General features: G+C 43.9%; 1 protein-coding gene across 2 annotated transcripts in view; it reads left to right on the forward strand.

Annotated features, from left to right (window-relative positions):
• Positions 1-7,657: 7,657 nt before the first annotated feature.
• vta1 (vesicle (multivesicular body) trafficking 1) overlaps positions 7,658-18,200 on the forward strand; it is an 80,876-nt gene continuing 70,333 nt past the window's right edge. For both annotated transcript variants that reach the window (XM_060914233.1, XM_060914234.1), the window contains exon 1: positions 7,658-7,825. In XM_060914233.1, the coding sequence (XP_060770216.1) occupies positions 7,735-7,825 (91 nt within the window). In that variant the 5' untranslated portion in view covers positions 7,658-7,734. The remainder of the gene's footprint in view (positions 7,826-18,200) is intronic.

An 18,200-nucleotide genomic window follows, 5' to 3' on the forward strand; every position in this document is an offset into this window, starting at 1 on the left:
GTATCTGGTGTGACCCCCTTGTGCAACAATAACTGCAACTAAACGTTTGCAGTAACTGTTGATCAGTCCTGCACACTGGCTTGGAGGAATTTTAGCCCATTCCTCCGTACAGAACAGCTTCAACTCTGGGATGTTGGTGGGTTTCCTCACATGAACTGCTCGCTTCAGGTCCTTCCACAACATTTCGATTGGCTTAAGGTCAGGACTTTGACTTGGCCATTCCAAAACATTAACTTTATTCTTCTTTAACCATTCTTTGGTAGAACAACTTGTGTGCTTAGGGTCGTTGTCTTGCTGCATGACCCACCTTCGCTTGAGATTCAGTTCATGGACAGATGTCCTGACATTTTCCTTTAGAATTCACTGGTATAATTCAGAATTCATTGTTCCATCAATGATGGCAAGCCGTCCTGGCCCAGATGCAGCAAAACAGGCCCAAACCATGATACTACCACCACCATGTTTCACAGATGGGATAAGGTTCTTATGCTGGAATACAGTGTTTTCCTTTCTCCAAACATAACCCTTCTCATTTAAACCAAAAAGTTCTATTTTGGTCTCATCTGTCCACAAAACATTTTTCCAATCGCCTTCTGGCTTGTCCACGTGATCTTTAGCAAACTGCAGATGAGCAGCAATGTTCTTTTTGGAGAGCAGTGGCTTTCTCCTTGCAACCCTGCCATGCACACCATTGTTGCTCAGTGTTCTCCAGATGGTGGACTCATGAACATTAACATTAGCCAATGTGAGAGAGGCCTTCAGTTGCTTAGAAGTTACACTGGGGTCCTTTGTGACCTCGCCAACTATTCCATGCCTTGCTCTTGGAGTGATCTTTGTTGGTCGACCACTCCTGGGGAGGGTAATGATGGTCTTGAATTTCCTCCATTTGTACACAATCTGTCTGATTGTGGATTGGTGGAGTCCAGACTCTTTAGAGATGGTTTTATAACCTTTGCCAGCCTGATGAGCATCAACAACGCTTTTTCTGAGGTCCTCAGAAATCTCCTTTGTTCGTGCCATGATACACTTCCACAAGCATGTGTTGTGAAGATCAGACTTTGATAGATCCCTGTTCTTTAAATAAAACAGGGTGCCCACTCACACCTGATTGTCATCCCATTGATTGAAAACCTGACTCTAATTTCACCTTCAAATTAACTGCTAATCCTAGAGGTTCACATACTTTTGCCACTCACATATATGTAATATTGGATCATTTTCCTCAATAAATAAATGACCAAGTATAATATTTTTGTCTCATTTGTTTAACTGGGTTCTCTTTATCTACTTTTAAGACTTGTTTGAAAATCTGATGATGTTTTCGGTCATATTTATGCAGAAATATAGAAAATTCTCAAGGGTTCACAAACTTTCAAGCACCACTGTATATAGTTTCTGGGCAGTACGGTGGTGCAGTTGGTTAGCACTGTTGCCTCATAGCAAGAAGGTTCTGGGTTCAAGCCCAGTAGCTGACGGGGGCCTTTCTGTGTGGAGTTTGTATGTTCTCCCTGTATCTGCATGGGTTTGCTCTGGTTTCCCCCACAGTCCAAAGACATACGGTTAGGTTAACTGGCTACTCTAAATTATCCACAGGTGTATGTGTGAATGGTTGAGAAGAGAAAACCTCTATAATAATCCAGTAGAAGGCAACAGGAAACCACTACTGTAATTCTTTTGATGGCTGAAGCCGTCAGAGTGGCCACGTCACTGTAATGATATGCCAGATAGATATATAGATAGATAGATATACTTTCTACTTTATCTACAAACAACAGGTTTTCCCAGAATTCAAATATGTTTCTCTTTTCCACATGTCTCATCCAGAAGTAAAGTTAGCATTTTAAAGTGTGGTTATTGCCTCCAAAAGTGAAAAGTGAGAAAATTTCATTTAAAGATTTTGTTCCAGTTCCACTAGAAGACATCCTGCCTACCTCTACCCTTATAGTGCCCTACATGATTATTGTCACTCCTTGTAAAAACAAATCCCTCATCAAGAAAGAATTATTTTTATATTTTATCACATACATGATGAGAATCTAGCACCCTAGTTTGCAATCTTGCATGAGTTTCTATGATGTGGTGCCAGATAACAATGAAGACAATGAGCAGAACATCCATCCATTATCTGCATCATGTGCAGGGTTGCAGGCAAGCTGGAGCCTATCCCAGCTGACTATGAGCGAGAGGCAGGGTACATCCTGGACAAGTCGCCAGATCATCACAGGGCTGACACATAAAGACAAACAACCATTCACACCTACGGTCAATTTAGAGTTACCAATTAGCCTAACCTGCATGTCTTTGGACTGTGGGGGAAACTGGAGGACCTGGAGGGTGCCCACGCAGACACGGGGAGAACATGCAAACTCCACACAGAAAGGTCCTCATTGACCACTAGGCTTGAACCCAGGACCTTCTTGCTGTGAGGCGACAGTGCTAACCACTACACCACCGTGCCGCCTGAGCAGAACCTATAAGGCACATTATAGGTCTATGTGTTTAGTGACATCTCCTGGGATGTACTGGGAATAACGTGAAGATACAGATGCCAGGCTTTATCTTTATTACCTGGTGCGGATTTAAGGGGGGCCCCCCGACGCACCCCCCCACCTCATAATAATAATAATAATAATAATAATTTTAGTACATGATTATTTGGAATTGTGACTTGATTGTATTGAAGATACCGAGATATGCTGGTTGTTTTTAAATTAATAAGGTTTAAAAAAATAAACAAAATAAATCGTTATATGGGATTGAGCTGAAGAGTTTATGGTATAACTTTATATTTAATAGTAGGTCCTAACTTAGGTTTTTTCACTCATGACACGAATGCAGTGAAAAGCAAGCTGGGCGAATCCTGTTGGATTTTAACAGGACATGGGAACTTTGTGCATCGACATAATAACATACTATATTCCTGGACTGCACTGTAGACTACATGTAAAGGGTGTGCACCATCCTTTTATGTTTATGGTATCATTAACACGCATGTTCACAAACCAAAATGATAAGATGCTGCAGCAGGATTACTGCATACACACACATGTCGGCTGTCTGGCTACTGCTCGTATTCATTAATAGGGTATCTCTGTACTTACTATACCCTGTGTATGTACATGGGACACGTGCCTTTTTGGTGTACACGTGCCTCACTTTGATTTTTACGACAGTGTCTGGGTAGGTCTGTGAGAGATGTTGATTTTTGCAATGGTTCTGAAGAAAATCTACTTGAAATCCCCTGAGCCTTGAGAACGGACTGCCTGGAGGAAACCCACGCAGACGCAGGGAGAACATGCAAACTCCACACAGAAAGGCCCCTGTCGGCTGTGAAACTCAAACCAAGAACCTTCTTGCTGTGAGGCGACAATGCTACAGTGCTAACCACTGCACCACTGTGCCACTCACTTAAAATAAGTGAATAATGCTTTCACCCATAAATAACACGTACAAATTTTGGCCATATAAAAAATAAATTTAACTTAATACTTTATTTTTATGATTATATTTGGCATGCAAAATGATGGTCATATATAAAAAAATATGTTAAACTATGTATTATATTCTGTGCATGTATTTTTTGACAATTTGTGGTGGGACACATGAGTCTAGGAACAGGTTTAGCAAGGCGGTGAGAGAAGCTAAATGACTGTACTCTGAGAAACTCCAACACCACTTCTCAGCCAATGACCCTATGTCTGTCTGGAAAGGGCTCAGACAGATCACTAACTATAAACCTTCAGCCCCCCACTCTGTTAATAACTTGTGCCTGGCCAACCAACTGAAGGAGTTCTACTGTCGCTTTGAAAGATAATGGGACTGTCCTGATAACATCCCCGGTGACTCCACACTTCAGCTCCAGCCCACCACCCCCACCTCTTCTGCTGCCCGGGCCTCTCCACAGCCTTTCACCCTGGAGGCCCATCCACCCACCACCACCACCACAGCCTCAACTCTCTCCATTCTGGAGAGGGACATCAACAAGCTCTTTAAGAAGCTGAACCCCTGCAAAGCAGCAGGTCCTGACTCTGTCTCATGATTTACCCTGAAGCACTGTGCTGATCAGGTGTCTCCGGTGTTCACAGACGTCTTCAACACCCCACTGGAGACGTGCCATGTGCCAGCCTGCTTCAAAGTCTCCACCATTATCCCTGTTCCCAAAAAGCCAAGTATCACAGGATGAAATGACTACAGACCCATTGCCCTCATTTCTGTGGTTATGAAATCCTTCGAGCGCCTTGTGCTTTACCACCTTAAAGACATCACTGACCCACTCCTGAACTCCACACAGTTTTCCTACAGACCCAACAGATCTGCAGACGATGCTGTCAGCATGGCTTTTCATTTGATCCTCCAGCACCTGTACTTTCCCAGGAACCTATGCTAGGATCCCATCATCTCATCATCTCTAGCCACTTTATCCTGTTCTACAGGGTCGCAGGCAAGCTGGAGCCTATCCCAGCTGACTACGGGCGAAAGGCGGGGTACACCCTGGACAAGTTGCCAGGTCATCACAGGGCTGACACATAGACACAGACAACCATTCATACTCACACCTATGGTCAATTTAGAGTCGCCAGTTAACCTAACCTGCATGTCTTTGGACTGTGGGGGAAACCGGAGCACCCGGAGGAAACCCACGCAGACACAGGGAGAACATGCAAACTTAGCACAGAAAGGCCCTCGCCGGCCACGGGGCTCGAACCTGGACCTTCTTGCTGTGAGGCGACAGCGCTAACCACTACACCACTGTGCCACCATGCTAGGATCCTCATCTCATCTCATTATCTCTAGCCGCTTTATCCTGTTCTACAGGGTCGCAGGCAAGCTGGAGCCTATCCCAGCTGACTATGGGCGAAAGGCGGGGTACACCCTGGACAAGTCGCCAGGTCATCACAGGGCTGACACATAGACACAGACAACCATTCACACTCACATTCACACCTACGGTCAATTTAGAGTCGCCAGTTAACCTAACCTGCATGTCTTTGGACTGTGGGGGAAACCGGAGCACCTGGAGGAAACCCACGCGGACATGGGGAAAACATGCAAACTCAGCACAGAAAGGCCCTCGTTGGCCACGGGGCTTGAACCCAGACCTTCTTGCTGTGAGGCGACAGCGCTAACCACTACACCACCGTGCCACCATGCTAGGATCCTCATCTCATCTCATTATCTCTAGCCGCTTTATCCTGTTCTACAGGGTTGCAGGCAAGCTGGAGCCTATCCCAGCTGACTACAGGCGAAAGGCAGGGTACACCCTGGACAAGTCGCCAGATCATCACAGGGCTGACACATAGACAAAGACAACCATTCACACTCACATTCACACCTACGGTCAATTTGGAGTCGCCAGTTAACCTAACCTGCATGTCTTTGGACTGTGGGCAAAACCAGAGCACCCAGAGGAAACCCACGCGGACACAGGGAGAACATGCAAACTCCGCACAGAAAGGCCCTCGCTGGCCATGGGGCTCGAACCTGGACCTTCTTGCTGTGAGGCGACAGCGCTAACCACTACACCACTGTGCCACCATGCTAGGATCCTGTTTGTGGATTTCAGTTCCACCTTCAGCACCATCATCCTGCCTCTTCTACAGGACAAGTTCTCCCAGCTGAGTGTGCCTGACTCCACCTGCAGGTGGATCACTGACTTCCTGTCTGACAGAAAGCAGCATGTGAAGCTGGGGAAACATGTCTCTGACTCCCAAACCATCAGCACTGGATCCCCCCAAGGCTGCATCCTTTCTCCTCTAATCTTCTCTCAACAGCTGCACCTCCAGTCATCAGTCTATCAAACTCCTAAAGTTTGCAGATGACACCACCCTTATTGGACTCATCTCTGATGAGGATGAGTCTGCCTACAGGTGGGAGACTGACCATCTGGTATCCTGGTGCAGGCAGACCAACTAAGAGCTTAATGCTCTAAAGACAGTGAAGATGATTGTAGACTTCAGGCAGAGCTCTGTCACACCCTCCCCCATCACCCTGTTTGACTCCCCAGTAACCTCTGTGGAGTATTTCCGCTTCCTGGGCCCTATAATCACTCAGGACCTTAAGTGGGAGATGAGTACCTGCTCTCTCCAAGAAAGCACAGCAGAGGATGTACTTCCTGCGGCAGTTAAAGAAGTTTGATCTGCCAAGGGCAATGATGGTGCACTTTTACACCACCATCACGGAGTCCATCCTCACCTCCTCCATCACCGTCTGGTACGCTGTCGCCACCGCCAGGGACAAGGGCATACTGCAGTGCATCATTCGCTCTGCTGAGAGGACTATTGGCTGAAACCTTCCATCTCTTCAAGACCTGCATGAGTCCAGGAGTCTGAGGAGAACAGAAAGGATTGTGGCTGACCCCTCTCACCCCGGACACAAACTTTTTGAATCACTCCCCTCTGGTAGGAGGTTGTGGTCCATTAGAACCAAAAACTTACGCCATAAGGCCAGCTTTTTCCTCACTGCAGCTGGCCACATCTATAAGTTCAGAGACCCCCACTGACTCTAACCTCACATTTTCAATCTGTGACATTAATGCACTTCATCTCTGAACTGTGATTTTGCACATTTCAAGGTCATGTCATACAGCTTCATTCTGGGCTATTTATATAACCAATTGCACATATTCTCTTCTTCTCTTCTTACAGCTTGGACTTCAAAACAGCTCATGCACATACCCCTTAAATATGTCCACTTTTCAAATGTGTATATTTTAGATTCTTCTTATTTTTCATACTATGTATGTAACTACTTTTGTCTTTGCTAAATTCCATCCATCATCATCTCTAGCCGCTTATCCTATTCTACAGGGTCGCAGGCAAGCTGGAGCCTATCCCAGCTGGCTATGGGCGAAAGGTGGGGTACACCCTGGACAAGTCGCCAGGTCATCACAGGGCTGACACACAGAGACAAACAACCATTCACACTCACATTCACACCTACGGTCAATTTAGAGTCACCAGTTAACCTAACCTGCATGTCTTTGGACTGTGGGGGAAACCGGAGCACCCGGAGGAAACCCACGCGGACACGGGGAGAACATGCAAACTCCGCACAGAAAGGCCCTCGCCGGCCGCTGGGCTCGAACCTGGACCTTCTTGCTGTGAGGCGACAATACAAACCACTACGCCACCTTTGCTTAGCCCCTTTGCTAAATTCTTCTATCTTAATTGTTCAAGCACCAATCACCAAAGCAAATTCCTTGTATGTGAGAACATATTTGGCAATAAACTTGATTCTGATTCTGAAGGTAGGCTATGCTTTAAATGGAATGTCCCTTTTAAAAAGGGTCAGTACTCAGTAGTTTTCTAGAACAGTATGAGATTTGATACACAGCACTCATTTGTTTAGTGGACTTAATAGACGGACAAAGAATTTTTATCCATTTTTTTGTGCAGTGTGTCAAAGATAAATTAGCACATTTTTAATGTAACTTGTCTGAAAGAGACTCCTGGTAAAATAAAAAAAAACAAAACCATAGCATTAGAACACAAAATTTCTGCTATTAACTTGTAAAATAAAAGAAGGAAACAATAGACAGTACAGCCAGTTTGGAAAGCTCTATGCTAATGCTAGTCAGATGATTCGGTACTGTGGCTCCTCCTCCGCACCTACAGAGGGCGCTGACGTGTGACTCAACACAGCACACTTCCTGAATCAGCAAACCCGGAAGCGACTCCTTCTCCTGTTTGTTTTTGTCTGTTTCTGTTCGCGCCTTACTGGACGTTTTGTAGTATTATGGCTGTCCCACCGCAACTAAAAGCCATTCAGCATCATTATAAGACAGCGCTGGAACATGATAAGAGAGACCCGGTGGTAGCATATTACTGTAAGTGCCATGTTTATTCTTTATTCTCTCAAACAGAGCCGGAGTGTGAAGCGGGGAATCACTCTCGGACTCGGTTCACTACCCGATTCTCTTCTTGGCTTCTTTTGTTACTGGATACAAACAGCGAGTTCGATGTTACAGGAGATGATCTGTAGTTAGAGTTATACCTAATTTATACAAGCTATTATTATTATTATGTAACATTTATGTAGTGAAGTATTTCATGTAAGGTATTCCCAGTTAGTTTTAATCAACATTTGCAGTTTACTGTTTACAAGATTGTGAAAGAATGTTGTTGGCTAAATTTAGCAACATTCTGATGAACAGAACCACCCGGTTTTCCCAGCAGGGTGTGTGTTAGCGCTGTCTGCGCCTGGGCAGTAGTGTGTCTCACATAACACAAACAGGCCGGAGTTTCCCAAAGCACTGGCGTCTGCGCATGCCCTGTCTGCGCCTGGACAATAGTATGTCTTGCATGATTCAGACAGGTCTAAGTTTCCCAAAGCACTGGCGTCTGCTCACTGGCGTCTGCGTATGCCCTGTCTGCGCCTGGGCAATAGTGTGTCTTGCATGATTCAAACAGGTCTGAGTTTCCCAAAGCACTGGCGTCTGCGTATGCCCCGTCTGCGCCTGGGTAATAGTGTGTCTTGCATGATTCAAACAGGTCTGAGTTTCCCAAAGCACTGGCGTCTGCTCACTGGCGTCTGCTCACTGGCGTCTGCTCACTGGCGTCTGCTCACTGGCATCTGCTCACTGGCGTCTGCGCATGCCCTGTCTGCACCTGGGCAATAGTGTGTCTTGCATGATTCAAACAGGTCTGAGTTTCCCAAAGCACTGGCGTCTGCACACGCCCTGTCTGCGCCTGGGCAATAGTGTGTCTCGCATGACTCAAACAGGTCTGAGTTTCCCAAAGCACTGGCGTCTGCTCACTGGCGTCTGCACACGCCCTGTCTGCGCCTGGGCAATAGTGTGTCTCGCATGATTCAAACAGGTCTGAGTTTCCCAAAGCACTGGCGTCTGCACATGCCCTGTCTGCGCCTGGGCAATAGTGTGTCTTGCATGATTCAAACAGGTCTGAGTTTCCCAAAGCACTGGCGTCTGCTCACTGGCGTCTGCGCCTGGGCAATAGTGTGTCTTGCATGATTCAAACAGGTCTGAGTTTCCCAAAGCACTGGCGTCTGCGTATGCCCCGTCTGCGCCTGGGCAATAGTGTGTCTTGCATGATTCAAACAGGTCTGAGTTTCCCAAAGCACTGGCGTCTGCTCACTGGCGTCTGCTCACTGGCGTCTGCTCACTGGCGTCTGCTCACTGGCGTCTGCTCACTGGCGTCTGCTCACTGGCGTCTGCGCATGCCCTGTCTGCACCTGGGCAATAGTGTGTCTTGCATGATTCAAACAGGTCTGAGTTTCCCAAAGCACTGGCGTCTGCACACGCCCTGTCTGCGCCTGGGCAATAGTGTGTCTCGCATGACTCAAACAGGTCTGAGTTTCCCAAAGCACTGGCGTCTGCTCACTGGCGTCTGCACACGCCCTGTCTGCGCCTGGGCAATAGTGTGTCTCGCATGATTCAAACAGGTCTGAGTTTCCCAAAGCACTGGCGTCTGCACATGCCCTGTCTGCGCCTGGGCAATAGTGTGTCTTGCATGATTCAAACAGGTCTGAGTTTCCCAAAGCACTGGCGTCTGCTCACTGGCGTCTGCTCACTGGCGTCTGCGCCTGGGCAATAGTGTGTCTTGCATGATTCAAACAGGTCTGAGTTTCCCAAAGCACTGGCGTCTGCGTATGCCCCGTCTGCGCCTGGGCAATAGTGTGTCTTGCATGATTCAAACAGGTCTGAGTTTCCCAAAGCACTGGCGTCTGCTCACTGGCGTCTGCTCACTGGCGTCTGCTCACTGGCGTCTGCTCACTGGCGTCTGCGCATGCCCTGTCTGCGCATGCCCTGTCTGCGCCTGGGCAATAGTGTGTCTTGCATGATTCAAACAGGTCTGAGTTTCCCAAAGCACTGGTGTCTGCACATGCCCTGTCTGCGCCTGGGCAATAGTGTGTCTTGCATGATTCAAACAGGTCTGAGTTTCCCAAAGCACTGGCGTCTGCTCACTGGCGTCTGCGTATGCCCCGTCTGCGCCTGGGCAATAGTGTGTCTTGCATGATTCAAACAGGTCTGAGTTTCCCAAAGCACTGGCGTCTGCTCACTGGCGTCTGCTCACTGGCGTCTGCTCACTGGCGTCTGCTCACTGGCGTCTGCTCACTGGCGTCTGCTCACTGGCGTCTGCGCATGCCCTGTCTGCGCCTGGGCAATAGTGTGTGTCTTGCATGATTCAAACAGGTCTGAGTTTCCCAAAGCACTGGCGTCTGCACACGCCCTGTCTGCGCCTGGGCAATAGTGTGTCTCGCATGACTCAAACAGGTCTGAGTTTCCCAAAGCACTGGCGTCTGCACATGCCCTGTCTGCGCCTGGGCAATAGTGTGTCTTGCATGATTCAAACAGGTCTGAGTTTCCCAAAGCACTGGCGTCTGCTCACTGGCGTCTGCACATGCCCTGTCTGCGCCTGGGCAATAGTGTGTCTTGCATGATTCAAACAGGTCTGAGTTTCCCAAAGCACTGGCGTCTGCTCACTGGCGTCTGCGTATGCCCCATCTGCGCCTGGGCAATAGTGTGTCTTGCATGATTCAAACAGGTCTGAGTTTCCCAAAGCACTGGCGTCTGCACATGCCCTGTCTGCGCCTGGGCAATAGTGTGTCTTGCATGATTCAAACAGGTCTGAGTTTCCCAAAGCACTGGCGTCTGCTCACTGGCGTCTGCTCACTGGCGTCTGCTCACTGGCGTCTGCTCACTGGCGTCTGCTCACTGGCGTCTGCTCACTGGCGTCTGCGCATGCCCTGTGTGCACCTGGGCAATAGTGTGTCTCGTATGACTCAAACAGGTCTGACTTTCCCAAAGCACTGGCGTCTGCGTCTGGGCAATTGTGTGTCTTGCATGACTCCAACAGGCCTGAGTTTCCCAAAGCACTGGCGTCTGTGCACATCCTGTCTGCGCCTGGGCTAATGGTGTATCTCGCATGACTCAAACAGGCCTGAGTTTCCCAAAAGCATCGTAGCACAAAGATCATTGTTAAAGGGGAATTGAAGTCACTTTTAAACTTGCTTTATTTCTTAACGTGTTATTCAATTATGTTTGCAGTATTAGTAATCTTATATTGTGACCCATATTGGCATTTAATTGCAATTAAATATTATACTTATCGGCCTGTTCGTTTTTTTACCCGTGCTGAATTTAGTTTGTTTGGTCCACTGCAGGCGTCGCTTATCTGCGTGATAAAAGTTACTGCCTACTTTTTTCAAACTTTCCTGATTGCTATCAAAACAAACAAAACTTCTGGCTCGATTACGTCAGCATTCGAAAGAGGGCACGCGTCTTTTGACAACATTGGCAGATGTTTGTCACTTTGATTTCCGCTGTACGTTTTACTTCCGTCCTACGATGTCTCGCACAGGTCTCAACGAATCTCGTTTACGGCCATCGCTTTGGCATACAGACTGATATATTACAGAGCGTATTTCAAATACTCATAACTTGCTGTAGCAGCGACAAAATAGCGATCAAAAATGCATTCCGATATTTAATAAAATGAGAAATAGAATTTTGATGATAAAAATTTGCCTTCAGTTCTCCTTTTAAATGGTAGAGCAAGCAGCACAGTGAATGCTCTCTCTCTTAGTTAAGCTGTTCTTAGCGTTAAGAGGCTTTTGGGAAACCCACCCCAGATTTGTTTATTTTTTGTTACTATGAGGGCATCAATCATTCCTCCTGTAAACTGCAGACGCTTCACTGGATTCCTGTCAACACTATCAGGGCTTCAGAGGAGTTTTCTCCTGCACTCTGCTGTCTGCTAAAAATAGTCTGAGTTTAAGGAACAAACAGAGCAATATTGCAGTGAGCGAGCTGATCATTTCATTCACTCAAATTTTAAATTGCACCAACATTAATGAATCGTACAGTCCAGGGCTTTTCAAAGTGTGGGAGAGTCAGCCCCCCCTCAGAGAGCAAATAAACAACAGCGCCCCCCCCCTTACAATTTTTGCTGTTGCTGTACTTTATGCTCCATTCGTATTTAAAAAAAAAAATGGTTGTTGTACACATTTTTATTTTTTTCTTTTACACATTTTAAACATCTGTGCTTTTTTAAAAGGTCTTTTTTTACACATTTAAAACATATGCGCTTTATTAAAAGATTTTTTACACATTTAAAACGTGCTTTTTTAAAACATCATTTTTTACACATTTTAAACATCTGTGCTTTTTTTAAAACGTCTTTTTTTACACATTTAAAACATTTTTTACACATTTAAAACATCTGTGCTTTTTTAAAACAATTTTTTACACATTTTAAGCATCTGTGCTTTTTTTAAAACGTCTTTTTTTTACACATTTAAAACATTTTTTACACATTTAAAACATCTGTGCTTTTTTTAAATCGTCTTTTTTTACACATTTAAAACATGTGCTTTTTTAAAACCAATTTTTACACATTTAAAACATCTGTGCTTTTTAAAACATCTTTTTTTACACATTTAAAACATCTGTGCTTTTTTAAAACGTCTTTTTTTACACATTTAAAACATGAGCTTTATTAAAACATCATTTTTTACACATTTAAAACATCTGTGCTTTTTTAAAACATCTTTTTTCTACACATTTTAAACATCTGTGCTTTTTGAAAACGTATTTTTTTACACATTTAAAACATCATTTTTTTAACACTTTAAACATCTGTGCTTTTTGAAAACATCTTTTTTTTACACATTTTAAACATCTGTGCTTTTTTAAAACATTTTTTTACACATTTTAAGCATCTGTGCTTTTTTTTAAAACGTCTTTTTTTTACACATTTAAAACATTTTTTACACATTTAAAACATCTGTGCTTTTTTTAAAACGTCTTTTTTTTACACATTTAAAACATCTGTGCTTTTTTAAAACATCAATTTTTACACATTTTAAACATCTGCTTTTTAAAACATCTTTTTTTTACACATTTAAAACATCTGTGCTTTTTGAAAACGTCTTTTTTTTACACATTTAAAACATCATTTTTTACACTTTAAACATCTGTGCTTTTTAAAACATCTTTTTTTTTTTACACATTTTAAACATTTGTGCTTTTTGAAAACATCTTTTTTTACACATTTTAAACATCTGTGCTTTTTTAAAATGTCTTTTTACACATTTAAAACATCTTTTTTTTTTTACACATTTTAAACATCTGTGCTTTTTTGAAAACTTTTTTTACACATTTTAAATATCTGTGCTTTTTTTTTAAACATCTTGTTTTACACATTTTAAACATCTCATAGCATCGTTAGCTAGCACCTCTTGGCAGACAACACACTGTGGCAGTGGAGCATCTTCAGACCCAGTCCATGAAAATCCAAACTTTAAATAATCGTGGTCATACTTCCTTCTTTTTTTGCTTGGCCCAGACTCTGTCTCCTCACTCACTGTAGCTTTAGGTACTAAAAATCGATCCATTTTGTCTCTGGTAAAGGCTAGCTGAAGTTCGCTAAATGTCCGCAATAGTAACTTATTCTGGTTTATTTTTCCTCACTTTGCGCCCCCCCCCGAAGAACTCTGGCGCCCCCTAGGGGAGGTGCGCCCCACACTTTGAAAAGTCCTGATATAGTCACTTTGGTGAACATTTCATTGCTGCATTTTAATGAGGTTTTTGGCTTCATGTATAGTCTTAAAGCAGTCGCTGGTGACCGACAGAGTGATTTACAGACTACAAACCTTTGGAATCAGAATGAACTAATTGGGATTGGAGAAAACCCTGTCACTGGATTTTCACTTCCTGTCACGCTGGTCTGTGAGGAACGAGTGCATCACCTTTTGCAATGTTTTGGGAATAAATCCTAAACTGTGATGCTGAACAGTTGCTGGAAACCACAGTGGTTATGATCCGAGTGATTTCTTTCACCTAAACCTAAACAAAACGACGTGAAAGTGTGTACAGTGTTGAGGCAATACTTCAAACTAGCTTAAAAAAAAAATCTGATCAGTGAAACCTGGTATTGATATGGCTCTGAGTTGGTGTTGGAGCTCAGGGAAAAAAAAACAAGTCAGTCATACGGTTCAGGAGCATCTGGTCTTCACCGCTCAAGCACTTGAAATGAGTTTCTTATTAAAAAAGATGGCTAATGCTGTATTGCCACACGAGGTCAGTATTGACGAGTCTGTAACGTCCTGATAAAATATAGTGGTCCTTTTGTCTTTCGAACCGTCTGTGCTCTGAAGGACTTTTAATAAATTGTTTCCTGCTCCAGAAGAGCGCTCGTCAAGTTTTAGATCTGAAGCTGCATCTTGGTGCTCAGTGAAATATCAGCTCAAATGGTGATGTTAGGCACGAATATAATACACACATCATCTGAGCCACACCAACAACGTCCTGATCTTTTCCACAGTTTACTGCGCGCACGGCGCGTTTGACTTTTTTTTACGTCAATCCAGCATCCCTTTCATCGTCTCGACAAATCCTGTGAAGTTTCTGGAACGTTAGAGAAATTGTAAATCTTCTCAAGACCATCCTGTCCCAGATGTAATAGACTTATTCTAAAGCAATAGCTCACATTGTTTGTTTCCCTCCTGCTCCTCTGGACTCGGTCCAACTTTCGAGCCGAGCTGGAGCAACATAATGAGTTCCTTGTAGTAGGAAGAGCGGCGAGTAGGCTGGCATTCCTCGCTGCAGATGTCAGTGAAAACACTTACACTTGTCTTGACAATACAGCTATCGCACGTCAACCTTACGCTGGAGTACGACCAAAATATCATATCAAAACATTTCACATTACAAAAGGTATTTCCTGGTTTTCTGCTCAGGTGTGCCTTTTAAAACCGTTCTTTGTATTCGTTCACATGCTTGGTTCTTACACACACAGTACTTTTTAACTGGTGTTTTTCAGTAACACATCATTTGCAAAGCGGGCATATTCTATTCTTCTACACAATGCTGCCGTGCAAAGGCAAACTGCACTATGTGCAGAATCGCTGAACTGAGAGAAATGGCGGTTTGCCTTGGTTTGACACAGAAATTTGCAGTAACTGCAGATTTGCCAACACTCGTAACTCAAAGCTGGAGCAAGGTACAGCCACAGAACTTTCACACAGAACAGAACAGATACGGCACCTCAACTTTACACACGAAAATCAATTTCACAAAATATGCCGATACTGCAGAACGTGTGTTTTAAGCAAAGAAAATTCACACTTTAAAGCGGTACTGCTCACTTAAATGTGTTGTCCAAGCGGTGAAGTAAATGATTTATGACTGGGCTGTGATGAAACACATCAATGCTGGTGTTAATAGTGACAATTACCCTTTTTTTTTTTTTAAAGAAATAAAAACTAGAAATGTGTTCAGGGAACACAAGGCCCCCCGACAGCATTTTTGTAGGCGGTCATGCAGCCGTCATGAATGGCCAGTTACCTAGATTTTTCTATAATCATTTTTTTTTTTCTGGAAATTTAATTCATTTTCACCGTGGAAAGAATGGAAGCAACAGAGGAGGCCAATCTATACCGTCGATTTATTGGACAGCATATGCCGTTAACCTTCAAATTACACACAGCGTCAGTGAGATCCAGAGCGTTGCATTACGATGCAGCGCATGCACAATGTAAGAAGAGTATCAAGTGTTTCATACAACCCTGATTCCAAAAAAGTTGGGAATGCAACGATGTGGAAGTTTCAAAATTCCATATTTTATTCAGAATAGAACATAGATGACATATCAGATGTTTAAACTGAGAAAATGCATCATTTAAAGAGAAAAATTAGGTGATTTTAAATTTCATGACAACAACACATCTCAAAGTTGGGACAAGGCCATGTTTACCACTGTGAGACATCCCCTTTTCTCTTTACAACAGTCTGTAAACGTCTGGGGACTGAGGAGACAAGTTGCTCAAGTTTAGGGATAGGAATGTTAACCCATTCTTGTCTAATGTAGGATTCTAGTTGCTCAACTGTCTTAGGTCTTTTTTGTCGTATCTTCCGTTTTATGATGCGCCAAATGTTTTCTATGGGTGAAAGATCTGGACTGCAGGCTGGTCAGTTCAGTACCCGGACCCTTCTTCTACACAGCCATGATGCTGTAATTGATGCAGTATGTGGTTTGGCATTGTCATGTTGGAAAATGCAAGGTCTTCCCTGAAAGAGACGTCGTCTGGATGGGAGCATATGTTGCTCTAGAACCTGGATATACCTTTCAGCATTGATGGTGTCTTTCCAGATGTGTAAGCTGCCCATGCCACACGCACTAATGCAACCCCATACCATCAGAGATGCAGGCTTCTGAACTGAGCGCTGATAACAACTTGGGTCATCCTTCTCCTCTTTAGTCCGAATGACACGGCGTCCCTGATTTCCATAAAGAACTTCAAATTTTGATTCGTCTGACCACAGAACAGTTTTCCACTTTGCCACAGTCCATTTTAAATGAGCCTTGGCCCAGAGAAGACGTCTGCGCTTCTGGATCGTGTTTAGATACGGCTTCTTCTTTGAACTATAGAGTTTTAGCTGGCAACGGCGGATGGCACGGTGAATTGTGTTCACAGATAATGTTCTCTGGAAATATTCCTGAGCCCATTTTGTGATTTCCAATACAGAAGCATGCCTGTATGTGATGCAGTGCCGTCTAAGGGCCCGAAGATCACGGGCACCCAGTATGGTTTTCCGGCCTTGACCCTTACGCACAGAGATTCTTTTGATGATATTATGCACTGTAGATGATGATGTGTTCAAACTCTTTGCAATTTTACACTGTCGAACTCCTTTCTGATATTGCTCCACTATTTGTCGGTGCAGAATTAGGGGGATTGGTGATCCTCTTCCCATCTTTACTTGTGAGAGCCGCTGCCACTCCAAGATGCTCTTTTTATACCCAGTCATGTTAATGACCTATTGCCAATTGACCTAATGAGTTGCAATTTGGTCCTCCAGCTGTTCCTTTTTTGTACCTTTAACTTTTCCAGCCTCTTATTGCCCCGTCCCAACTTTTTTGAGATGTGTTGCTGTCATGAAATTTCAAATGAGCCAATATTTTGCATGAAATTTCAAAATGTCTCACTTTCGACATTTGATATGTTGTCTATGTTCTATTGTGAATACAATATCAGTTTTTGAGATTTGTAAATTATTGCATTCCGTTTTTATTTACAATTTGTACTTTGTCCCAACTTTTTTGGAATCGGGGTTGTATTTCAAGTTTTTTTTTTTTAAGACTTGTTTGGCATTTCATCAGAAATAATCTCAAACACGAATGGAATCCGTTCTCAGAGAAATCCAGCCCGTTCGGTCACTGCCATGGTGGTTGGACAGATGCCCAGTTCATTAAATAAAAGCCATTTTTCTCATGTGAGATGTTGACAGATTGTATCCAAACTGTTGCCAGGTTGAGAAAAGGGCATCCCCAATATATTTCCGCCCATTAATGCTCGCCTCACGCCTTAGTATTTCCTGGAGTTTGGTGACAAGAATGGTCACGAATCCGCCCAATGAATCTCTATATAAGTGTGTGGTGATGAAGACCGGTTGACGGAATAAAACTCAGTTTTCTGATATTAGATGTTGACGGTTTGTCGCCAAACTGTTGCCAGGTTGAGGAAAGGGTGTTCCGAATATATCTGAATCCATTAATGTGCAAGCCTTAGTATTTCCTGGAGTAGGTTGGGAGTGCAGCGGTACAGTGGTGTAGTGGTTAGCGCTGTCGCCTCACAGCAAGAAGGTCCGGGTTCGAGCCCCGTGGCCGGCAAGGGCCTTTCTGTGTGGAGTTTGCATGTTCTCCCCGTGTCCGCGTGGGTTTCCTCCGGGTGCTCCGGTTTCCCCCACAGTCCAAAGACATGCAGGTTAGGTTAACTGGTGACTCTAAATTGAGCGTAGGTGTGAATGTGAGTGTGAATGGTTGTCTGTGTCTATGTGTCAGCCCTGTGATGACCTGGCGACTTGTCCAGGGTGTACCCCGCCTTTCGCCCGTAGTCAGCTGGGATAGGCTCCAGCTTGCCCGCGACCCTGTAGAACAGGATAAAGCGGCTACAGATAATGAGATGAGAATGAGCGGTTGGGAGTGTTTTTCTGAAAACAGGGCGTGTTACTTGGTCTTTTTTTTAATATATATATATAATAATATTTTTTTATATGTAAAATAGTGTGTATGTGTGTGTGTGTGTGTGTATATATATATATATATATATATATAAAAAATATTATTTTATATAAAAGTTTAAATGTAGTTTATCCATTAACCAGAACTTTACAAATCACTGTAATTATCAATAAAATCTTCTCCAAATTCCTGCAATAAAAGCAGAAAGCTTAAATTATA

Source organism: Neoarius graeffei, chromosome 2 (assembly GCF_027579695.1).
Source record: "Neoarius graeffei isolate fNeoGra1 chromosome 2, fNeoGra1.pri, whole genome shotgun sequence".
NCBI lineage: Eukaryota > Metazoa > Chordata > Actinopteri > Siluriformes > Ariidae > Neoarius > Neoarius graeffei.